The 23,625-nt window shown below is 47.5% G+C and overlaps 10 protein-coding genes and 1 non-coding gene across 16 annotated transcripts; 2 read left to right on the top strand and 9 right to left on the bottom strand.

Annotated features, from left to right (window-relative positions):
* Positions 1-119: 119 nt before the first annotated feature.
* FOXG_12944 (uncharacterized protein) lies at positions 120-3,507 on the bottom strand (the record flags this gene model as incomplete). The annotated part of the gene is made up of 4 exons (XM_018392891.1): positions 120-167; positions 226-2,763; positions 2,811-3,285; positions 3,338-3,507. 4 exons carry the CDS (start codon positions 3,505-3,507, stop codon positions 120-122), a joined length of 3,231 nt encoding a protein of 1,076 aa, XP_018251491.1.
* Positions 3,508-3,601: 94 nt separating this feature from the next.
* Positions 3,602-5,339, bottom strand: FOXG_12943 (uncharacterized protein). Of its 6 annotated transcripts, XM_018392885.1 has the most exons (6): positions 5,098-5,339; positions 4,977-5,049; positions 4,722-4,930; positions 4,534-4,670; positions 4,322-4,485; positions 3,602-4,260 (listed from the first exon to the last, which is right to left on the bottom strand). In XM_018392885.1, the coding sequence occupies exons 1-6, from the start codon at positions 5,163-5,165 to the stop codon at positions 3,718-3,720; spliced, it is 1,194 nt and encodes a 397-aa protein (XP_018251485.1). In that variant the 5' UTR covers positions 5,166-5,339; the 3' UTR covers positions 3,602-3,717. The 6 variants fall into 6 exon arrangements, with proteins under 6 accessions (XP_018251485.1, XP_018251486.1, XP_018251487.1 ...); XM_018392886.1 differs by having other exon boundaries at positions 4,977-5,339; XM_018392887.1 differs by having other exon boundaries at positions 4,722-5,049.
* Positions 5,340-8,575: 3,236 nt separating this feature from the next.
* Positions 8,576-8,647, bottom strand: FOXG_20817. The gene has a single exon. It is a non-coding gene; the product is annotated as a tRNA-Gln (tRNA).
* Positions 8,648-9,485: 838 nt separating this feature from the next.
* Positions 9,486-10,031, top strand: FOXG_20816 (uncharacterized protein; the record flags this gene model as incomplete). The annotated part of the gene is made up of 1 exon (XM_018401124.1): positions 9,486-10,031. One exon carries the CDS (start codon positions 9,486-9,488, stop codon positions 10,029-10,031), a length of 546 nt encoding a protein of 181 aa, XP_018251484.1.
* Positions 10,032-10,435: 404 nt separating this feature from the next.
* On the bottom strand, positions 10,436-12,992 carry FOXG_12941 (uncharacterized protein; the record flags this gene model as incomplete). The annotated part of the gene is made up of 7 exons (XM_018392884.1): positions 10,436-10,690; positions 10,740-11,082; positions 11,141-11,230; positions 11,281-11,379; positions 11,564-11,828; positions 12,187-12,370; positions 12,519-12,992. 7 exons carry the CDS (start codon positions 12,990-12,992, stop codon positions 10,436-10,438), a joined length of 1,710 nt encoding a protein of 569 aa, XP_018251483.1.
* Positions 12,993-13,507: 515 nt separating this feature from the next.
* On the top strand, positions 13,508-14,302 carry FOXG_12940 (uncharacterized protein; the record flags this gene model as incomplete). Its single annotated transcript, XM_018392883.1, has 2 exons — positions 13,508-13,891; positions 14,123-14,302. 2 exons carry the CDS (start codon positions 13,508-13,510, stop codon positions 14,300-14,302), a joined length of 564 nt encoding a protein of 187 aa, XP_018251482.1.
* A 1,279-nt stretch (positions 14,303-15,581) lies between these two features.
* Positions 15,582-16,951, bottom strand: FOXG_12939 (uncharacterized protein). Its single transcript, XM_018392882.1, has 4 exons — positions 16,340-16,951; positions 15,922-16,293; positions 15,798-15,872; positions 15,582-15,743 (listed from the first exon to the last, which is right to left on the bottom strand). The coding sequence occupies exons 1-4, from the start codon at positions 16,790-16,792 to the stop codon at positions 15,741-15,743; spliced, it is 903 nt and encodes a 300-aa protein (XP_018251481.1). The 5' UTR covers positions 16,793-16,951; the 3' UTR covers positions 15,582-15,740.
* A 1,207-nt stretch (positions 16,952-18,158) lies between these two features.
* Positions 18,159-18,565, bottom strand: FOXG_20815 (uncharacterized protein; the record flags this gene model as incomplete). Its single annotated transcript, XM_018401123.1, has 2 exons — positions 18,159-18,480; positions 18,507-18,565. 2 exons carry the CDS (start codon positions 18,563-18,565, stop codon positions 18,159-18,161), a joined length of 381 nt encoding a protein of 126 aa, XP_018251480.1.
* A 37-nt stretch (positions 18,566-18,602) lies between these two features.
* Positions 18,603-18,991, bottom strand: FOXG_12938 (uncharacterized protein; the record flags this gene model as incomplete). The annotated part of the gene is made up of 2 exons (XM_018392881.1): positions 18,603-18,743; positions 18,794-18,991. The coding sequence occupies 2 exons, from the start codon at positions 18,989-18,991 to the stop codon at positions 18,603-18,605; spliced, it is 339 nt and encodes a 112-aa protein (XP_018251479.1).
* A 377-nt stretch (positions 18,992-19,368) lies between these two features.
* FOXG_12937 (uncharacterized protein) lies at positions 19,369-20,658 on the bottom strand (the record flags this gene model as incomplete). The annotated part of the gene is made up of 1 exon (XM_018392880.1): positions 19,369-20,658. One exon carries the CDS (start codon positions 20,656-20,658, stop codon positions 19,369-19,371), a length of 1,290 nt encoding a protein of 429 aa, XP_018251478.1.
* A 2,147-nt stretch (positions 20,659-22,805) lies between these two features.
* FOXG_20814 (uncharacterized protein) lies at positions 22,806-23,179 on the bottom strand (the record flags this gene model as incomplete). The annotated part of the gene is made up of 2 exons (XM_018401122.1): positions 22,806-22,864; positions 22,984-23,179. The coding sequence occupies 2 exons, from the start codon at positions 23,177-23,179 to the stop codon at positions 22,806-22,808; spliced, it is 255 nt and encodes an 84-aa protein (XP_018251477.1).
* Positions 23,180-23,625: the final 446 nt, after the last annotated feature.

Below are 23,625 nucleotides of genomic sequence, written 5' to 3'. Positions count from 1 at the left end.
CAAGATCATCCATCATTCAAGTCATCCAACTCGGCCTGTTCAGTTAGTCTTTCTTGTCTACATGGGACTTATAACTCTGATGGCTAAAACTACTCGCCGAGCTAAAACTCGTGATACTTCTAGGGCTTCTTGGTCCATTTGCCGAGGGTGGGAGTCGCGTGGATATCCTACTGTGAATAGTTAGTTGCCTGTCAGCTTCTCTCAATAAGCTCATGATAGTGCTACTAACTTTGGATACGAGGGTAACCGATTATGCGTAACCGCTTCAATCCATTCGGCGGTTCTCTTTCGCGTGCGCTCCTCCTGCTGTAGTGCTCGGAGACGTTTCCAGATAGCATCGTCTCCCAATCTCGCCATGAGATTCTGTGTTTTCTGGGTGGGATTAAGGTCCAGCTTTGCAAACTCGATGTGTTGCATGATTTCTGTGATCGTATATACGAGTAGAGCTGGGTAGTCGTCCAGAACCCGCGATGTAGCAGTGGCAAGAGACTCACTCGAGACAGAATGTTTTGCAGAACCTGTGATGGAGCCTGTGTAGGAAGATAAAGCCCCTCCAGCCAGCCAGTTCTCAACGACCTCAAGAGACTGCCAGGGGCGCAATGCCTCCAAGCCCTCAAAGGTATGCCTAGACCCTCGTCCCTGTCGCTGAGCTTCAACCTTTGGAGCTTCTTCAGTTCTAAAAGAGGTCTCAGAGCATAATGAGGCACTGACTAAACTTGCCATGTCTACGTGTTGTCGAGCAACAACGTACTCATCCAGCTCAGGGATGAACAGGTAGTCGATACAAGTGTTTGCGATGGTGCAATGGCAATCTGCAAGAGGGTTGACGCTCTCCAAGCCCAAGTTCCTGAATCCTCCTTTGTATATGAAGAAGTCGTAAACAGACTGGTGGATCACACGCACGACGCGTGCTGAGCCCTCTTCATGGTCCAGAGATCCAGCACCAGCATTGATCGATGACACTTCTGCGTTCTTCTCCGCCAGGATATCGTGCTGCTTGCTGCTGACTTCCAATAGACCTCTCGATAGACTTTTAATCTTCCTTTCAAGCTGATGATCATTCTCGGTATAAGACTCTGATTTTCGCCAGTTCGCAAGCGAGGCTGGCTTCGGCGGCTGGATAAAAGCGAGTATATGATGCCACTCATCAAGCCGCAACGGTCTGTTTGCTGCAAGTACCCACTGGAACATCTTTCCCACCATTAGAGGATTCCCGAATGCGGTTATTGTCAACATCTTCTCATACAGCTTCTCGAGCTCTGCTGGCATTTCGTGGACGCGCCGGACAAGCTCAAGTAAACTGGTGCCCTTATCATAACTGGCGAGAGTTTCGTCCACCACCAAGGCGACCCAGAGGAAAACACCTGATGATAGAGCGCAGATCCTGTTCGTCAGTTCTCTCCTCCAGGGTTCTTCATGTGCGGAGATTCGCGCATTGAGTCGCTGTGTGATGTAATTCAGGATATCTCCCTGGTTGTAAGCATCCAAGGCCAATTCTAGACAGCCAGCAACGGCAATGTTTGGGAAATGTCTGCAGGATAAGCAGATTCTTAACCCCCTTAGCCCCTGAAAGCATAGTTGCTGGAGACTCCAGAAGTCAACCTGCTGTCGCTGCATCTCAGCACTTAATTCGTCAAGTGCATCTACGAAGATAAATACCGGTTTACCCAACGACGCCAGAAATACAAGCGTTTCTGTAAGCAAGTTTGCTAAAAGACTCTGGCTCCACTCTACCGAAGGCAGAGCGGTGTTAATTATAGCATCCTTGATGCTACAGATCAAGATCCGCCTCGCAAAGGTCGCCTGTGTGGCCGGGCTGCATATTCCGCTCTGCAACAAAAGCTGGTAGAGCAATGATCGGAATATCCCAGCCGGGCACCGTTGCAGGAGCTCGCCACCAGCATCAATGAAGAAACTGGCACAGATATCGCCTCTTCTCTCACTACGTTGCATACGTCGTGCAAGCTCTTTCATCAAGGTTGACTTGCCTGCTCCTGGCTTTCCTTTGATCAAGAGTAGATGCTGGCTTGGATCAGTTGTAGTCGTCCAAAGACGGAATGTCTGGTCTTGGAATAGCCATTGTCCGGTATTCACGGCAGGTGTCAAGATACACTCCCGGCGAGTATTCATTCCATCGAAGCGTAGTGCTGCGAGAAGGTCGTCGAGCACTTTCTGGTCTAGGCCATCCAGGGAACCCTCATCAGAAAGAGACCTCTTTTTCTGACCAGCTTTCATTTCAAGAATCTGAGTTAGCTCCGGAGTTAACGGGATCCTAGAGTGAGCATTATCGATGGCGGTATAGAAATCCTTAATCTCCCCAGCAACCTTGATGTAGTTCGGGTCCTGAGCACTACTGAAGCGACTCATCTGCTTATGATTGGCCTGCAGAGTCTCTGCATGTTCCCTCGGGTCCCCAATCAAGGAAGACTCATGAGGTACGACCTTGTTTCCCAAGACACCCAGGTCGATTCCAGTAAGACCAAAGCTTTCTTGAAAGGTCTTGACCTGAAAATCATACTGATGCCAAAGTCTGCAGAACGCTTCATGAGCGCGTTCCAGGTCTGTAGTCTTGAGGCCCAGAGTGTCTAAGATTGTGGATGTTGTTTGGAACTTCAGACTACTAAGCATTGACCTTGCCCACTCACCAATGGCTGACAGTTCAGGACTCCCTCGATGGGGCGTGCCAAGGAATATGACAGCTGCAGTTGATTCGATAACACCTTTGTGTGTTGGAGTGTCCGAAGTTGACGATAGTGCGAGCATCTAAAGCGGTCAGCGGGTATATTTATGAAGATGGAGTAAATAGTCACCTCCTTCACCAGGATTCCACCGAGACTGTGAGCAACAAATATCATAGGACGGTCTGGCACGTATTCGCGCCCCAGCGAGAACAGAAAATCCTTGCCATGGGAGAAAATACTGTTTGTGTTAGTCGGCCCAGAGGTAAACTTGGTTATCTTCGTATCATAACCAAATGTCAGAATTCGAGCCTTCTTGCAGTTTTGCGGGAGTAAATCAGCAGGCCAGAAAACAGTAAGATCACCATTCTCTAGAGCTGGGACAGTGTTGCTTGTTGATTCTGTGAGACTGCTGTCCTGTCGGCTGCTGCTTGACGAGCCTTTCAAGAACGCCTTGAAGCTTTGTCTAAGTTCGAGTCGTTTCGAAGTCCTCGGCTTCGGTGCCTCTTTTTCGGGGTGCGTTGATGGCTTATCCATGTTATTCGGATTTTGCTTGCGTCGCCATGTTTTATATGGGTGGCCTTTCAGACCATGAACCATAATAATGCTTGACGGATATTCAGCAGCGCGATCTTGAAATAGCCTCATTCGCTACTTACTCTACTATAGGAGCATCCGTATCTGGCTCGTATATAACACTGAGCCCGGTCGAAGGGATTAACTCTGGAGAACATTGTTCCCTTGTCGAAGAGCTTCCTTGGGCATCCATGATCACCCAAGCAAGGGATGGATGATGAGATGCGGAGTAAGCGTTCTTGGACTTTGACATGAGGCTGAGAGCTGAGGTCACGTGGAACAGTTGTGTATTTTCGAGCACCTAGAAGAGATTCAATTGGATGAAGAAGTCATCCAATCAGCTTCAGCAGGACAACAAGAACTTTGGTAGTATTCGCGAGAAAGAAGTTCATATTTCAATTAGTGGTTGTAATAGTTGTACTTGGGAAAGTTTATATGTCTAGTTCGTCAGCCCATTGACCCATTATACTCCATGATAGACCTTGGTAACAACACCAAGCTCCATCTCATTCGCGGATTTATCACCATTCTCACTACCGCCATGCGCATTTACCTCCCCGAAATTGATCCTCTCTAATCCAGCCTGACCAGGTGGTGATGGCGATCGTTTATCGAGCGACGTCTCTTCAGTAGTGATGTTAACAGTAACCTCGTTCTTCTGATAAATCTTCAACGGGATATCCTTCCCATTAATCTCTTCCTGACTCTCTGAGAAACTCATTCCAGGTTCCACAAAAGTGGTCTTCTTGGGTCGTCTATCCATACTGCTGAGGTTTCCGTATGCTGATCGGAATCGGGACGTTCCTTCGCCGGTGCGCTGGTTGGAGGATTTTCCGTACTTGGCGTGGAATGAACCGAGGCGGAAGACACGTTGCAGGAGGGTCCATGTGAGAGGGAGGTTGGCGGCGATGACGGCGGTTGAGACTTCGCGGATGTACCAATAGGACCATTCTGTGCCGTAGGGGTCGCCGAGACTGTAGATCTTACTCATGGTTGCTGCCAGTATCTGAAGGCCAAGTCAGTTTGACATCAGAATGGCAAGACGAAGTTAGTGGATGAGAACTTACAGTAAAGATACCAAGCGCAAAGACACCACAGAGAATAATCTTTCTCTTGAGCGGCAGCTGAGATTGCAAAAAGACAGGCATAGGAAGGATGATGATCATGATGTCCGAAGAGATATTAATGACGGCGTTGGTGATCATATGGTTGGTCTCAGCTGAACAGTTCACTGCGATTCATTAGTCCAAGTCTCTTATCTTATCAACGGTTTCCTTACAGTCATCAGGAGGAACCTGCCAGTAGTGATTAAAAGGCCGACACCAAGCAGCAAACCACAAGATCTGCATGACAACGAATCCAACGACGACATATCCTGCCACCAGCTTGACCAAGAAGTTTTGCTTCAAACTCATTCTGAAAGTCGTTAGTCAATAGTGGCTGTGTTGGCGATGAGCGACTACTCACGTCAGTCGGCTGTACATGAACAGTAGACAGCCCTTGACGCCCCAGAGGGTAATCATCTGCATGTGTTCCGTGACGAGTACCAGTTTCGATCCATATTCTCGGAGCTTGATGTCTTCAGGGGTGAGTACGATGTGATCGTCGGGATTGATGAGGTTGGTGGGTGTTCGTGTGAGGACGCTGACGATTGCCAAGAGGGCAGTATACGTGATCTACTGATGTCAGTATCAATTCGATAGACGGTAGAGAGATACAAACCATTGTCACCGTCATGAGGTAATCATCTGCCAACATACGCTTGAATGACCCGAGCAACATACGACGGGACGCCCTGTAGGAAGTCAGTAACAATTCTCAACACGCCTGACTATATCCTCACATTCGCGCAAACACCACAATCACCGTCAAGGCGTACCACGCCCACATCTCAGCATCGAGGGACGGCATGGCTGCTGATGCAAAATCGTATACCAAATCGTCAGTACTGAAAAGGGTCTTCACCCAGATCCAAAAAGCAAAACAGTCAAAATCCGGGGCATCGATTACAAGAAAAAGTAACAAAAAAAAGAACGACAAGATCTGCAGCGCCAGTCAGGGGTGCAGAACGTCAACAGTTAAAAGAACCCATCAACAGTGATCCAGACCCAAGACCGTCAGGGTAGACACGTGGAAAACATGGGACCCTTAATCAGCCCATCCGGTGCATTATCGGAGCCTGCCCATTTCACTGGGTAAAATAGAGTTTACTAGCCTCGTCTCGACGTTTGGGGCTGCGAGTCAATCGGCCGCTATTACGAGACAAGTCTTAGGCCCGGCGTTACTGGTAAGCCACGGACCCACGAACTAACGTATCTTACCACCACTCCGCCCACCCCCCCACTCCGCCCATTTGGTGATAGTCTCAACACCACAACAGCTATCGATGATGCGTGCACTTTATTTTGCCAATTATGCATCAAAAAAATCCAAATTTTCAGAATAGCTTCATTTATCATGGATCGTGAATTGAGAATTTCCAGAGCAATTTCTGAGGCCTCTACGAGGGGCGTTCGCGGTGCAGCTAAGTGGGAGACCGTGCCGAGGTCGACTTTGAGGGATCGGATCGGTGGCGCGCAACCGACGCGTTTACAACACCAAAAATACCTCTCGCTGACGCCGCAACAGGAACAGGAACTCATCGACCTTATATTAATACGGGAAAAGTATTCCCAGCCGTTATTGAAGAAGGAGATCCATGAATATGCCCAGCATCTTGCCGAATTGAACGGCTGTGGAAGTCATCTAGGGAAAAATTGGGTAAACCGATTCTTCAAACGACATAACAGCGTTATGTTAAAGCCATCACGACTTATTTCGGTCGCAAGGAAGAAGTCTGTCACGGAAGAGGGACTGAGGGAGTATTATGAGGGACTCAGGCGTCTTATTATTGACTTATCAATTGGTACAGACCGTATGCACAACCTCGACGAGACTGGAGTCCAAGAAGGGGAAACTATAGCCGGCATAGTAGCTGGAACGGTCCTGACGAGCTCGTCAGAGAAGATACAGTCAGACGCTTCCGCTTGGATCTCGATATTAGAGACGATATCTGCTGACGGTCGCCGACTGACCCCAACGGTAATATTTACAGGATTATCGCTACAGGGACAGTATTTTACAAGGGATATACCGGATTGGAAGTTTACTTGCAGCGAGAAAGGCTGGTCTAATACAGAAATATTGCTACGGTGGTTCTACGACGTTTATCTGCCCGAGACTCATCCAAAAGACCCGTCTTCCTGGCGACTATTAGTCCTCGATCAACATAAGACTCATATAAGTCCCGCCTTCATGAAGAAGGCAATGATGAACAAGGTCTGGCTTAGTTGGCTGCCGTCGCACTCGTCACATATCACTCAACCGCTGGACCTTGGTCTTTTTTCCCCGTTGAAAAGATACTATCGAGAAGAGACAGCTGGAATGGAGACCTACGAAGCGACATCAAATAGACAGAAACACATCTTCGTACAGGCATATAAAATAGCTTCTGAGAAAGCCTTCAGTCCAGAGAACATCCGACAGGCGTTTCGAGCATCAGGGATATACCCAGTCGATGTTGATCAAGCTATAAAGAGGTTGAAGCCCAAAGAGCGTCGCGGACCGACTTTTCAGCCTCCCACAACACCACCAATCACGGTTGAAGTCGATCGCGATATCTTCAATACGCCCTCGTCAAGCCGCGATATAGAAAGACTACTCCAACGGGTCGATTGGTCGTCAGGGAATACTGAAAGGGACGTCAGAATGATCCTACGGAAGGCAGGAAAGTCACTGGACCAAAGAGGTGCGTCTACAGTCTTCCAGGAGCAAAAAATCGCCGTACAGAAAGCTCAAATAGCTGGTCTAAAGCCGTCAGGCCGTTGCAAGGTCAATTGGGACCCGAACAAGGCTTTTCCTCACGTTGATAATCTTATTATAGCGAGGGACCGGTCCGAGATGAACACTTGGAAGTTAAATGACGAAGCCGCGGCGGAAAATCGTCCGCCGAAGCGGAGGAAAAAGCAGTCGGTTGAGCAAGAGTTTTTTAGTCAATACCCAAAATCTTAATTGAATTGAAGCTATTTTCATAATTTGAGAATTAATCTATATAATGCGTTGGAACGGAAATGAAGCTATCGCAGGTGGGGCGGTGTGGAGGGGTGGGCGGAGTGGTGGTCAGATACGTTAGCACTCCAAATTCCTTTTTAGAAAGTTTCTGTGGGGCGACGCTGTGAAATTTCGTGATTGATTGATTATCTAGCTGATGATCATATTGCGTAAAGCAATTCTTTCTGCGAGGTCGGACGAGGAACGCCCCAGAAGGCTGAGAATAAATTGGGGATTGATCCACTGAATTTCGTCAACGCACAATCCATCAGACAATTGGCTGGCAACTGTTATCAGTGACATAAGCCTACTAAAAAAATATTTCTTATCATTATAGGGGTTAAGCCGCCGCTCAGACAGTGGCTTTTATTCCGCCATCGCAAGCGCTTCCAGAATGAGCATGTCGCCGTTCTTAACAGATGCGAGATAACACAGCTGAAGACGCATGTGATCAACCCCTGGTTACTGCATTATTTAGCCACTTCCCGGCGATGTGGTTCAGATCTGGATGCCACCCCGTGGCTGTGCGGCCGCAGCATAATCACAAGGATAGAAGGTCAATTGAGTTCGACTCTCAGATGAGCCCCTGAGACAAACTGTCTGGGTTGATCCGAGATAACGATCTTGTTCTCGGTTCATCTTTTCCGTCCGGCTCCGGCAAGTGGACATGCTTTTGACTCTGATGGGTCAGATTGTTTTTCGTCATTGGCGAATCTTCGGATATTTGCGCCATTTTCATCCCGTCTCACTTGTTCCTGTCAATCATTCGTGGGAAAGACAGGGTGCCAAGGCTTTAAAATCCGACATGTGGGAGCCGCCGGGAATAAGTCATTATTGTGACTTGACGATTGGAACTTGAGTCATGGGGCTGTCGTGTGAGAAGATACAGGGTAGCATGCAAACAAACAACAGAGCCATTGCAGAGCGTCAACATGCAGTTATAATGCTTCAGGATAGTTCAGGTTTATCACTATACATGTGTATAAGATTCTCTGGACAGAACGACAGTACTTACAGCTACATTCCACTTGTCTCGCGACGCGCAGAGGGCTTCGCGACCTGGACGATAAACCGGGACAATTCCTAAAGGAATCACCGTGGTATGCACTACACAAGGACCTCAACGCAGAAAAACACTTGTGCGTAAAATATCAAAATGTGGTCTACGGTTCGTGTGATTGGAAAGAAGAAAACGGGATAAAAATAATATGTGAATAACAGAAGCAAAAGGAAGGTCTCGGAGGGAGTCGAACCCTCGCTGGCGGAATCAGAATCCGCAGTCATAACCGTTAGACCACGAAACCAGAAATTCATCTAATCATTTTTGTAGATTGCGAAGACTATGAGTATGCAGAATAGCCGTGGAAAAAGATAACCTGGCAGAAGCCTTATGTATCACATATATATAATTACTTTTATAGAAATATCCAGGTTTTACATATCTTATACTAGTAATTAGATACTAGTAAATTTAAACTTTAATATAGAGAAATTATTTAATTTAGTAATGTACTTTAATATGGTAATATACAATCTGTTATACCTGTCCATACACACTAACCCGAAGCATAGAGACAATATTCCGCCATCCAGACCCCCAGGCCGCATGAGCAAAGGTCTGCAGCTTGCTACCATGGCGTAGGCCCCTGATAAGCTCAGCACGCAGCGGAGATAAGGTTTCCAACTCTTCCAAGTCCCAGATATTCGTATTCATCCGAAAAGATCTATTGGCATGTACATTATGCTGTATCCTGGGATAAGAACTGGAATGAGTTGATTGCTGTCCCTGCAAAACCATATGGGTCCCCCCCCGTGGCGCGATTGCGGATTCTCAGAGCTAGCTTGAGAGAAATTATGATCGAAGAAGCTGAAAATCTGGGGATCAGTATTCGATGGCAGTCACAATGTTTGGGCGTCAAGCTACTAGACGATCGTCGCCTTTCGGTCACTGTTTCCTCACAGAATAAATCCGAACACTTGATCGACTGTGACCTTTTGATCGCCGCGGCCGGCGCACACAGCAAAATCAGAGCCTCACTTCGACCAGGCGACCAGCTGCGTTACGCTGGGGCTACTCAAATTGGTGGTCTCGCAGTCTTTCCACAAGATATTCCGAATCACTTGGCCGATTCATAGCGTATTATGGCCTCTGGATACGGCAATAGCTGTTTTGTGAGCCCCTTTGAAGGCCAGACTGTTATCTGGGCTTTGAGCAAGGCTGAAGAGATGCCAGCTCAAGCTGCTGGCGGAGGTGGACGTGCACTCCTGGATGAAGTGCGACAGCATTGCAGCGAGATAGGAGAGCCATTCGCAAGTTTGATAAACTCAACAGACTCTTCAACAGCCTTTGTTATCCCAGCGCGCGACAAGAAGCCGTTCAGCCATGAGAACGTTCTACCTGGTGTGGTCTTTATTCGAGACAGTAACCATGCTGTCAGCCCCTTCGCTGGAAATGGTGCCAACACGGCTTTGGCAGATGGATGGGACCTGTCTGGATTTCTGTTGGCCTCGGATTCAATTGGCAATACTGTCGCGGCATATGACAAGGTGTCAGTTCCTAGAGCGCAGAGAACTCTCAACTCTTCACACTGGCGGATAAGTATTGCAAATCTTGAGGGCATCACTTTTGCTATATTCAGACGCATCATCCAAGTAGGCGGACTTCTCAAATGGATAGCTGGAAGATGACTGAACAGGTCTAGCATTACATCTGGTTATTATGGCTTTTGTAATATTGGTATTCTTACGGGGTGCGGAAGACAGCTTTATAGGTAGCTCTTGGGCAGCAGTTACGCTTGTATTAGGCCCAGTTACAGATACTTGGTTAGGAATAGCCAATATAATGTCTGATAATGATGTAAGTGAAGGCCTGTTAAAACTGGGAGAGAAGAATATACTGGTAGGACCTATTAGCTTAGGAAGTAAGGTATAGTTAGTAAAGAATTAGCTTTTTAATAATATACTTTATATTTTTCTTTTCATTTCTTAAGTTGAATCCTTTAAAATTCTTTTAATATTTCTAAGCTATAGTAGGGACGAGAGAAATACCACTTGTTAATCAGCTTTCGATGTAAATTTGTACGGCTTCATGCTTATGCGGGTGTCGGCTCCTCTTTCGTCTCTGGCTTCCGTGCCCAGACAGCCCTGAGACGTATATAGACGTGATGTTTCCGGTTCCGAACCTCACGCCGGAACTTGGCGATATAAACATAGACCTCTTCCATCGACCAGCCTAATAGATTGGCGGCTAATGTTACGAAACCTTCAGTATCCTGGGTGAGGAAGACCTCTCCAAACCGGCCAATCTCCTTGAGCTTAGGGTCCTTGGGCCACGGGTTCAAGGGACACTTTTCGAGTCAGTTATTGACAGTGCAGCAGAATGGTCTTATACATTACCTTAAACTCCCACTCGTGAATATCGACGAATCCCGCCTCTTGTAAAGCAGGCCTCTGGACTTTATCGTCGACGACGGTAAAGCTATTGCCGATCTTCTTTGAAGCCTCGACAAAAATCCTTCCCCATTGAGCCATTGCAGAGTCATACGTGACGGTACCATCGTCGCTTTCTGCAGTCGGGGAAATTTCAAAGCTCTCAACCCAGCCACCAGGCTTGAGGGTCTTGTATGCTTGGCTGAAAAGCTCTGTCCAGTCAGGAATGCAGCCGACCAGATAACGAAGGTGAACATAATCGAAAGACTCTGATGGGAAGGTCCACTCTTGGTTGCAATCTTCAATCTCGCTGATATCGGGGTTAGATATAAAATATCTATACAGATAGATGTAATAAAGTAGCTCACAATTTCAAGTTCGGTGGGACCCAGCCGGGCTGGATGGGTGAAATATCGGTACCGATGACCTCGCACCCAGGGAATTTGTCGGCAAAATCACTGCAAAATTGGTTAAGAGTTGGTAAACTACAGTATGATAGGTAACCTACATAGCCCAAATACCTGCAGTATAAATTAGTACGGGCAATCTCGCGGTCACGCAAGGGAGGTCATTTCGTACCAGTTCCAGTCCCGACGTCAAGAACTTTCTGATAATTGGCAAAAAATAGCTCAGTAACACGACAGGCACAGCATTGTGTTATTTAACGAACCTGTATGTTGTCTTCCAGAGGCGCAAAGTATAGTTCTCCGTCGTGGGCGAGTGTCCAAATGTGGTGACTAGTGTCCTGTTAGGCGAGAGGTAGCACAACTTTCGCAGGAGGTGTATCTCACGCGATATCCATGGCATCACTTTGGCGCTCATCGTTGGACCACCAATAGGCTGCGTTTCCTCTCTCACTGTGAAACGTTCTGCCATTGATCGTACGATAATTAAGAATGCTCGATGACATGGAGGCCGTCGAGCTCTCAGCGTCAGATCCTAATGTCAAGTCCTCCCCCTCATCTTGAGGCTCGTCAACTGCAATTGTTTCGTTGACTGCTACCGACGAATCCTGGGGCGATCGCGGAGACCGGGGAGACCGGTTCTTTTGGGCTGCTAGTGTTGGACATTGTATTAATAATGGAGATTCCCAGAAGTAATGGATGGCAAACTAAAGCAAATAACAAAGGAATTTAAAAGGAAGCAGCAGGGCCAAATCCTTTTAACCTGTTGGTTGTTTAAAAAGCACAAGCCGGGGGCTTCCCGGAGCAAGCCCAGCAAGGGAAGTGACAAGGAACATAACATGACATTATTGCGTGTTCTATGCATAGGCGACAAGTTATTGACCAATGGCATCTAAGCGTTTGCCAGGTTGTTGGTTGTCATCCGTTTGCTGTTGCATTGAGGAGGGGTTTTTCAGGTAAGGTGGATTTGCGTGAAAAAAAAGATAATGGGCCCTGTAAGGAGGTTGTACTGTCGATTGGAAACTGGTACAGACTGCTCCTGCTGACCGCCTGTAGGAGGGAGCGGATTTTGGAGCTTGGCAGTGTTTCAATTGGTACAGGGGCTGGTTCCGTAATATGAAGGGTGGATGGTTTTGGCATCGAGACCAGGATTCTTCGTCTCCATTCTCGGTTTAACGGGAACCCAGAATTATTCTAGCGTATTGAATTATCAAGTATCAATTATATCAGAGAGAAGGCAGTCTTGATAGCATAGTTGACGATAAATACTAGACCCTAGGTGTCGGAGGCACCAGAGTCTATAGGCATGCCCAAGAGCAGTAATATCGCAGCAAGGGCATACAACATCGCAGCAATAAAGAAGGGCAGGCTCAGGGCGATGCCTCCGATCTCGAGCCCTACTGAAATCGACAGCCCAAGGGGCGGCGAGGCACCAATGGTTGAGATGTCTTCGAACACCACTATGGCAGTGAATAGCAGTGAAAGATGATCTGAATGAACCATGGTCGCCATGTTTCTGCTTGGATCTAACTATCCGTGCAGGTTCGAGCTCCATGTTACGGTTTGTCAGGTTCTCGAGATTCGATACGCTGTCTCTGATTTCCGTCAGGATACCTGCGTATTGTGAGCGGCTCAATGTAAAGACAGCTCGTTTTAGACCTGGGAACATCCCTTCACCTTGGGAGTCGATCAACCTCCCAATATCACAAAGCGTTGCCCTCAGGTCATTGGCAGTGTCTTGGAAAACCTTGAAGCCCTTCCCAAGGCGAAACTGAACTTTCTTCAACGTTTCTTCTTCGCGCCAAAGATCTCCCATTGGGTTATCGATCAACGACTCAATATTATAATGAGGGACCAAGTCTAGGGGAAGCTTTTCGCAGAAATTTTGAAGTTTGATCCTTTCAGTTTCCAGGTTGCGAATCAAGCTCTGGAGCTCGCGCTTGTACTTGCGCCATCGATGCAAAGTGGACAAACCCTCAGTGTATTTCTACAGTGCAATGATGAGAAGAGGTATGGAGCTAAGAACGATTCCGGCGACCTCTAACCCGGACATACTTGGTAGGGATTTGAGGAGAGTAATTATCGAGAGGAAAACAAGGTCTTACTCATGAGGTACTGTCGACTTTCAGCTCGAGCGGGGAAATATGCACTTTCAGCTGACACACCGAAATAATTATCTTTGATTCGATGCATTGTGATCAACTGATTTGTACTACTTAACTATTACACAGATTATTTCGCTCAAGTTTGAGGATCACCCTTGTACAGCATTTCACCTCTCTCTCAACGGAGGCCAGGTCTCAGTCTTGTATCTGAACTAACGAGACTAAAATGGTCCAAAGAATTGCAGCCGTCGTCACGCAATGCATTGATTGCTTTGGAAAGATTGTCAGAGCACCCACAACTTTAGCCCCCAGCTCGCCGACCTTCGGAAAGGATATGGCGGACCAACAGACACGATTTAATGTGTGGGCTGGAAACATCGGCGCTCACCGCACTGGCTTGAGCTCACTCGATTACCGACTTCGGGACTCTTCACAAATAGAAGACCAGGTGTTGAGTCTTCTCAAAGACCTGATTGAGCTCATGCAAGATGCCCATAACATCCTCATGGGAAATGAGGTTCCTTGGGACAAGATCAATGCTGGCGATGATGAGGATTTCGATGGCCGTGATACAGAATTGAATCAGATTTCTGTCGATATCGCGGACGTGGTAAACTGTCTCCTTTGACTGAGCGTGGCCATACGAAATCCTGCACCCCACGATCGCTTCATCAAGTCTCATTTAATTGATACATCTCACTATGAGTCCTTTGACATCCAGCACGTCTCGTCGAAGTTTAGAACGATAGAAAATCTCCTTGCCGAAAGACTGGGCAAGGCGATAATCCGACGGCGCCAGTTCTTCAATTACAGATTGGCTCACCGCACAAAACTATCGCAGGGCCTCACTCACGAGGGAGGCGACGCTGAGACGATTGCCTCGTCACTTCCGGAATACCTTAAAGATGTCGCTCGTGGTGGTCAGCCCTTACCCATCAATGCGATTGGGGACGAGGGCTCAGACTCTGGATGTTCCCAAACGTCATATGCAACTTCGCTGGCAGGTCTCGATCAATGTTGAATCCCCCCCTTACCAAAAGAGTCATCAGATGCCCTTTCTGTTATACAATCATTGTTGCAAACACTAGAAGTTCGTGTAAGTATGTCCCCCAACCGAAAACTTCGAGCCTTAGCTAAAAGGATGTTCAAGAAAGCACGTTTATGGCGATTTGCGGCCATATATATGTTTGGAAAAGGACTGTGAGACTCCAGGAAGAGAGTTCTCCAGGAGGCACCAGTGGATGGAACATGTGAGACAGATTCACTGGAAGCTATACTCATGTCCACTCGCGTGTGATTTGGACTTCTCTTCTCCATCCGAATGCAAAAAGCATGTTTCCAGAAGTCGCCGGGGATCGGTAACCACTAGGGACCTATATACGCTTGTGTATCCGAGCCAGAAGCCCATGGACATTAAACAAGGTATCCTTTGTCCAATTTGTGCCGAAATGATACGATCCACCTCACAATATCAGCGTCACGTTGGCCGACATCAAGAGCAACTAGCATTGTTCGCTTTACAAACTGTAGAATCAGAAGACAAGGACGAACGGGGTAGCGAGAGTGATTCAAGTGCCCAGTCGATGGACGTGATATCTAATCAGGACGAGCGAGGCAATAATAACATACATTCTGAGGAGCCGGCGACCTCGTATTCGATGCTCGGAACAGACGAGATGACTGCTTTGCCTGTTAACAATCCAAATACTAGAATAAACAATGGGCTGATCGAACAATTCATACCACGGGATGGAATTGATCGAGAGTTCATTACAGCCCATATCTGCAGCTATCTCGGGCCAGAGGCCCTGGTACGACCTGGACACTATGAGGTTCGTAAGAACAAATATATATCCGTCAGTCCTAAGTTCGAGACTAACCCAGCTTCTCTGAACACTCTAGAACCCTCAAAATGGCCAAGTAGTTCAGGGATACTACATAAGCGCTCGTTATGACTTAACCAGAGTGAGTGAGGTTCGCTTCCGCTTTTGTAAATGGAAAGGGAATGTTGACTGGACTGGTAGGTCATGATAGAAGATCTGAAAGCAGACAATGAACGATGGCACCGAGAGAGGCAGGCAACCGCAAGTGTCACGCCAGGGCATTTTCGGTATCAAGACTCTCCGTCATACGGAGAGCCATAAAATCCATCGTACGTCTAACCATGAGGTATGTCTCCCAACAGCAAGGTTACGAGAGGCTCAGCTTAGACACCTTTGGAGAGGGAACCAACAAGCTCACAAATGGTGAAGGCAAAGCTTCGAGTACAGTCACTTGATACAAAAAGGAATAAAAATGTTCGATGAAATGTATATACAGCTCTTGTTTTGATGATATTTACAGTAGATAAATATAGTTCATAGAAGTTTAAATATGTTTTGGTTCAATCCTCCTAGACTGGTATCCCAGGTGTTTCCCGAAGATCCCATCATGCAAGATTGTTGGATCTGTGGACCGGCTTACTACATAAGAATGTCAGTTTCTGGCATCAGAATGGGAGTTTGGGCATGACTTACGATAATACCGAACCACTTGAGGTCGTTGTCATCGAAATGAGGAACACCGTGTGTAATACCCTGGCCCAAGAAAGCCTAAACATGTCAGCTATCATCCTTCACTTCATGATGGTTTGTATTTTACCTGGAACTTCTCACCAAAGACTTGGCGAGTGAAAGGGCTAGCGGGAGTGTTGGGTGTAGATGACTGAGGGTTGGAAGAGTATCCAAAGACACCAGTCCACTGCTTGATCTCCTCGTAGTAGTTCTGGACGTTGAGAGTAGGATCGGCAGTTCCGTGGTAGATCTGGAACTTGGGTCGGGGGCCGTTGTAGCCAGGGTACATGTTCTTGACGACGTTGGCCCACTGGGTCTGGGTGTAGATGGACTTTCCTTGGGAGCAGGTCGAGTTCCATGCTGCGGCTTGGTTCTGCTGGCTGACGAAGCAACCGGCGGGAACACCAGCATAGGCGCTTCCTGCGGCGAAGACGTCGGGGTAAGTAGCAAGCATGACGTTCTGTTCTTATTAGTAGTGTTCGATCAGAGAAAGTGAGTGCACTTACGGTCATCATGGCGCCGGAAGATTCACCAGTGACAAAGACCTTCTTAGCATCACCATTGTACTCCTTAAGAACGAACTTGGCCATGTTGGCAATAGAAGTACTGCAGCCACCACCCTCGTGCTTCAATGTCATCTTGGACGAGACATCCCAGCAGTTACCAGGTGTATAAGGAGTCTGAGGGTAAACAACGATGAACCCGTACTTCTCAGCATTGGAAGCCCACTTTGTGCCCTGGTAGTAAGCCTGAGCGGTGCCAGTGCAGTAGTGAAGAGCAACGACGACAGCAGGGTTTGACTTCAAGTTCTTAGGCACGTACAAGAACATCTTTGTGCCGGTTGGATTGTTGCCATAGCTGGTGACCTCCTTGAGCTGACCTCGAGGAACGACCTCTGCGCCGAGGACGGTGCTGAAGAGGGCTAGTAGCCAGAAGCTGATGATGGATGTCAACTGCATGATGAAATGTGTTGAAAGAATAATGTGCCAAGAAGTATGGGGAAACAAAACATGATGGATGGTGTATCAGCCAAGATATATACCCGCTCCAAAAGCCATGCGGAGGCCCATGGATCGATCTCATCTCCTGACCTTGCTCCAATGGATCGAACGGACGTGTATCCTCCGCCAGCCGTTGTTTCCAGTACCAAACGAATCTCGTTTAGGGAACGAACTCCACACCGCTGGTCCTCAGCCTGGAATGTCGGGGTCATGATACGAATTCGGTACATGGCGGATATGCCGATGGGCCTTTTTGGCTAAAATCGCCCCCCGCAATGAATTCATGCAGAGGAAGAAACTGATCATTTTCCTAATTCTGACGAGGATAAAGGGCGAGTTTAGCCTGGGATAATAACCGATCGTGGTGTGTTTCAGTGGGACTTGAAACCTCGAGCCTTTCCGGATTGGGACGCGGAGAAAATTGGAGCGTAGCATTGATGACTTGAGGACTATTCCACCAATGGAAGGGAGGGGAGGGCTGAAGGTTTTAAAACACCAGTTAAATTACACGGATTCTGTTTCCTGTCAATGCGACTATATTGCTTCGTCAGGTCATCGATAGTTTGTGTCATGAATTGAACGTGCCAGGCCAGGGAGGAAAGTCTGGACTTTGAGATGGGTGGCGGAGATAAGAAAATTTAGGACATCTAACATAAATGACAAAAAGACTTGGGCAAATTTAATATAGGATTTGGTAGACTTAAGGCTAGTTACTCTTGATACCTTACTTGAATGTCAGAATTTTTAAATGTTTTTGTCGTGTTGAATAGTTCTGTTTGCTCCCCTGGCATATCTATTGCAATGCTGGATTTGATCCGGATACACGGCAAGTTTGTTTTGATGGTCAGACAAGTATTCATTAATCCGCAACGTCGCTCGCTTTTAAAAGTCCATGAATGAGAAAGGTTGAAAATGATAGCAGTATCGTGCACAGACGCAAAGACTCAAGAGCTTCTCAATCGAGCAAAGGACAAACATGGCTGGAAGAAGAAAACAATTACCACTCAAGTCACATGTTGCGTGGTGTCACTGTGATAAGGTTGAGAGCTATCAAAAGCTAGAGGATTGATTGAGCCAAGACTCGGAGCCTGGCTATACTAACAAGAGAGCAAACACCAACAAGAATGAAGATGAAAAGACCGCCGACGCAACTGCGAAACATCCCTGCAAGACAGCCCCATGTCCTCTATTACTATTACTTTACTCAACCTCTGAGTCACTTCCGTCATTACCGTGTTCCTCCGCATCAGAGCCCTTGACCTCGCCACAAGAAGATTTGGGATTCATCAACAACTCGTTAGTCTCAACTCCCGATTCATCCTCATTACTGGCGGGGATAATCAGGCATACCATTGTGGACGACCTCACAGCTAGGGGCGCTACCGGAAGCTTCATTCATGGCGGCTTCGAGCTCGGAGGGGGATCCATTAGACAAGGAGCAGCACTTTCCTTCCTCGACGGAACACACCACCACGTCCTTAGAGACGGACAGATGAATAAGAGCATTTCGAAGAGTGACAACACAATTGCTATCGCGAGTATAGCCTGGCTGGACAAAGTCGATACGCTCGTGGATCTCATCGAGGGAAAAGTTGGCACCGGCCTGGCGAGTCGATGCGTTAGCGAGCTCCATGAGATTAGGGACCCTTCGGTGGAAAGTGGACTCACCTACTGGAGGATGGACAGAGTCAAGGTCTTGCGACTTGCAGCCGACTCTTGGAGAGCAAGCATCGCTAGGTTGTTCGGGTTCATGAGATGTTCTTCTAGTTCACGCCAGGCCCGACCCGCAATCCTCAAGAGCACGACGAATGCGCCAGAGTTGACGTCTGTTGAGGAGAGGCTTTTGAACGTCCAGGCCAGCCACAAAGTTCCAGTACCATTGCGCCGCGCCGAGAAGCTCTGAAGGGATCTACGGAAAGAAGTTAGACGCATCGCCGAACACTCGTCGACAAGACTTACCGAGCCACACTTCTTGTCGTAGTGCTTGCAGATAACACAAGTAGCGGGGTCGTCATTCGTGACACAGACGCAATAGATATCGCGATCGATCTCCGAAATGCAAGCAAGGCAGGGCATGCCGCTATTGCCTTCAAAACCAACATCCTTGTCGTACTTGTACTCAGAGAAGATGGTCGCGATATGATCAAGGGAAGCCATCGCGGAAGTGTCCGCGAACAAAGGACGCTTGAAGAGTTGAGAAGGGAGAAAGAACGTGGCGAAGATGCAGCGAAGAATCGGAAGAAAGGTCAGAAGCACAGATCACAAAGAGATGTTTGAGGGAGAAAAACAAAAGATTGAAACTTTTTCTTGATTGTTGGCTTGAGCGAGTCGCGTGTTGACGCGCAGAAACGTGTTGACTGTGAATTGCTGCTCTAGTTCTGGCTGGCAGGCTGGCGCTGGCGGACAGCTGTCAACCATGCAGCACCAAATCCGAGAAAACCATAAGTCATCAACATTCAACTTGAATGGGATGATGTCTCTAACCAGGATAAACAGCAAAGTAGTGATGAAAAAATGACCGAGTTATCAGAGGTTCATACATGCCATGACTTCAAGCGCTCCCAGAACGGGAACACCTGATCTACATCGAAAGCCTCCCCGTTCAATCTCGCGGCAGCGCGACGGGTAGCAGACCATGTGTGATAGTTATTCTCAAAACCAACCTCATGAGAACGACGCATAACCTTGTCAAGCCATTTTTCAAACAGCATGTCTTGCTCTTCTTCCAACTCTCGCGTAATCTCTCCCAATCCCCTTAATGTTCCTCGCTCCTTTTGCAGTAACCCCCATAAAAAGCGTACCGCCACATCGAGATTCACCCTCACAGCCGTTTCGACATCTCCATACCCGTCATCACAGTCGTCCCGGTTGACGTTGAGTGCAAGCCCAGCATCAAACAATGGCTCAAAGCTGACAGGGGCGCTCAGATGTGCCTCATCTCCTGTCTTGACGAGCAGAACCGTGCACTTTGCCATTTCTCTTTCTATGACGCCCTCCAAGTAGTAGATCCTGTCATTCCCGTGAAGTCCTTCTGGGCTAACATGCGGTGATGGCTCCGGTAGGCATTGGTCGTCAAAACCATGTATAATGCAGGAAATAGATGTCCCACCATGAAACGATGATCTTGCCAAGACTTTACTTCGCTGTCGTTTTGTAGTTCGGGTGATTCCTCCTTTGGCTTCGTTGAAAACCGTGGGGGGTTTGTAGTCCCACTGCTTAAAATGTACGAGATCTTGTGAGCGAGTAGTGATATAGTTAGAGAGGTCATGATGAAACGTCGTGATCTGATCCAGACCTTGTGGTCCAGTACTGTGGATCTGCGCAGGTTTGGCGAAGAAAGCACCTCGTTGGAAGGACGGTCGACCACCGTGAAGCCGTAGCCACTCTCGGTATATATACCGAATTATCTTGCCTCTTCCATCTCTCGTCCCTGAGTCAGATTCGAAGTAAACCATGATCTCTTTGTTGAAGAAGTCCATAAGATAATCGGGCTTCAGTTCGAAATCCGTGAGACGTGGCGTATCGATCTTTGTAATGGTTCCGTTCATGAGCCAGCCTCCTCTAAACCGGTCTTCGTGACGCACACGCAAGGCAACATCTTCAAAGAATATTTTCTCCAATTCCCTGCGCACCAGATGCGATGTTTCTGGTTTAAAGGACAAAGGAGCTTTGAGATATCTCGGATCAACACCGAAATGCTCTCTGTCATGGTCTATTTCTCGGAATGCTTCAATTTGGTAGGGTGAGCAACTGGCAACCAAAGAGATGACTTTCTTTCCGCCGTTGCCAGTGGTGGATGTGGCTGGCCCGGTGATTTCTGACATATCGAGGTTAATTGCGCGGGTTGTTGATTTGATGACTTGAGGCGAGGAGACAAAGATTGACGAGAACATGGAGGATCTCGAGACCTGGCTCGAGAGATTGCACATAGTTTATACCAAGTATTAGGGGATTCTATGGGTCAGACATGTTCCAAAGACTCAATTTTAACTTTGGTTAATGGGCTCTTTATGAAACTTTATGTAAATACCTCGCAGTGTTTCCAATGGCACCAGGCAGGCTGATATTCACATGTGTGGCATACAAATTGCCCCAAAGTTATTTAGTTACACGAGTCATGCTGATCAACGAGTGCCACCTAGTTCTTTGCAGAATCCGATTAAAGGTACAAATGTTGGATGGAAGCGCGTCGCTTGGCCCACTGCGAATCCAGCCACTCGAAACATCTCGAGAGAGACATCCGCCTGACAGGTTGAGCATCGACGCGTTACCTTAATGTCCGGGTCCACTGCGATGAGCAAGCTAGTGGTTGTCCGCTGGTTCTTCAGGGTATCTTAGAAACTTTAGTGCACTGTAGCCTCTGTAAGTTCCAGTGAGGTAGCTCTCCACATCTGCTTCGCACTACCGACGGCAGAAGATGAAGACTTAGGACCTTGACCCTACCTTAAGCGATGGAAAGAATTAGGTAAATTAGTAAAAGCTTAGAAGGCTCTTTGATGAGTTAATTTTGATATCCTTACCGAGGTGAAGTTTTCTTGCTCCTCCCGCGAGGCGAGGCTACAACAGCGTACAGCATCGTCGCTCTGCCTCCTCGAATCGTGACCTATTTAACAACAACCACCACATAAGCTCCTCGTGTCTTAGTCTATTGAGCCATTTTATACGTCCCTTGTGATAACTCCAACTCGCTGTACCCTAGAACTCTACCGAGACTCTTTTCTACGTATAACCTTGCCTCAACTTTTCACTTCAAATCAGCCAACAAATCCTCGCCGCTGTCCTAAGCTCAACATGGCTACCCCGAAAGTCACTTTCGGCCCAGATACCAACATGGAAGATGCCAGCCTTGCCCAAGCTTTAAACCAAGCCGCAATCCCGACTGGTCGCCGAGCTCAGACAACAGACTCAACCAACTACCATTTACCCTCCTGTTTCTGAAAAATACTATAACAAATTTAGCGGCTTTAAGTCCCGACCTCTCACCGATCGGTCGCTGAGAGAGAACAGCACGCAACCCTACCCCCTGATGCTGACCTCCCTGTGGACCATCCAGTTATCTTTACCTATATCCGATACCAGCACGCATTCTTTGCAATCCTGGGCAGCCTTCTTGGGCGGATGATGCTGGGAATGCTGTATTACCATTGGCTAGAGCATTGACTTGACCTTGTTTGGCTGGTTGGAATGGTGAGGCCAATCTGCAATTCCGACCGGTCGCAAATTATTTGACAAACTCGGGCGACAAATATATCGAACCGGCATGGCATTCTCAAACTATCGTTTCTTTGGCAAAAGCTTTTCCGCGTTACCAAATACCTGTCCAACCACTACTCCGCACACAATTGGATCGATCTCGAACCATCGCCGAGATGAACTCTACTACACCTCGAGGAAATACCCTGGATCCTTTTCTCGATTTGTTCCTGACAGAAGCACACCAGAGAAAACCGATGCATGACATAAATTATATTCGCCGCATTCGAGAGGGCCGACAAAACAGAGGCCAGGTATAAATTATATCATGATGCATTGGAGAGAGGTCGCAGACTCGTCGCCGAGCTTTGTCACCCAACGCGGCCTCTGGCGATTCACCCACCTATGGAAGACCGGTATGACATAGAGCATGGCCAATACAATCCCGAGAGAAGTCCTCTGACTGACGAAGCGGCGACACCAATCCGAATCACCTAAGCTACAGTGCGGTAACTAGTAATCCTTATTAGAAGAACCACTGCGCCTTGGTCAAGACAGCTCCTCGGAGCGCAATATTAGCAGTCAGCGAACTCGAAAGAAAGTTCGATTATTGGTATGTCTGGAGAACATTACTGGAGGCCAGGATGTCAGAGATCCTGCGGAAATGCTGGGATACTGCTGTAATTGCGCAGTCCCTGTAGGTGGCCGGTCCTTCTCCGACGAGTATGGATTGACTATATCGTCAATGTCGAGACAAAACTGGTGGTCTAGGAGGCCATTAACCGATCGATCGCTGAACAATCGGAGAAGCTTGAGGGTGGTCAAACGTTATTGCAGCTTTACATAAATATGGCAAGATTATGTTTATGTTTATAAATTCTCATGGCAGTTTATGATAACTTAGGTTACTTTATGATGATTCTTATAAATTGAGGAAAGTTTATAGTAGACCTTACCTAGGCTTAGGTTGCCATCATGCTTCGCTTTGCAAATCTGATGATGACTCGCATCGCGGGCCGCAGTATCCGAGAGCCAGTACCGGGTCGCAGGGATGGAGCAGGTGTCGTCCTTTTCTGTCTTGTGAGACTGGTCTCGCTGCTGTGCGAAACCCAGTTCGTCGACGATTGGCGCATCCTTGTTTAGAAATTCCATGGAGGAGTAAATTACTTTGAACGCAGAAAGTCGAGGGATGGTGCACATTAATATGAGCGATACTATTGGCTGCAGTGAGAAGTGACTTTCGACACAAGGAGCATAACCTTCTTGTTGTCAAAGCTTGGAGGATCATTGGTCTGAACGAGCAGAAAGACTGTGGCAAAACGTACTCTTTTAAAGATGACGGCTTTGATGGAAGAAGATTGAAAGGCATCAGGAGATACCTTTTTTAATTTTATTTTCTAAAGGATCCAGTGACGTCCCAAAGTCCAAAGTCTAATACATAAAAAAAGGGTTTGAGACGTAGCAAGTGATAACGCTTTAAGAATTATTTTCACGCAACGAACGATAATAGCCTGCACCTGTGCCCTTGTTACCTAAAGCCGGGTTCTTCAAACTTCTTCCGGCGAAAACGTTATATTTGAGCACATTTAAAAGTAAAA

Source organism: Fusarium oxysporum, chromosome 9, assembly GCF_000149955.1.
Source record: "Fusarium oxysporum f. sp. lycopersici 4287 chromosome 9, whole genome shotgun sequence".
Lineage (NCBI taxonomy): Eukaryota > Fungi > Ascomycota > Sordariomycetes > Hypocreales > Nectriaceae > Fusarium > Fusarium oxysporum.
The sequence above is the reverse complement of the archived record's forward strand: the minus strand, read 5'-3'. Positions and strand labels throughout refer to the sequence as shown.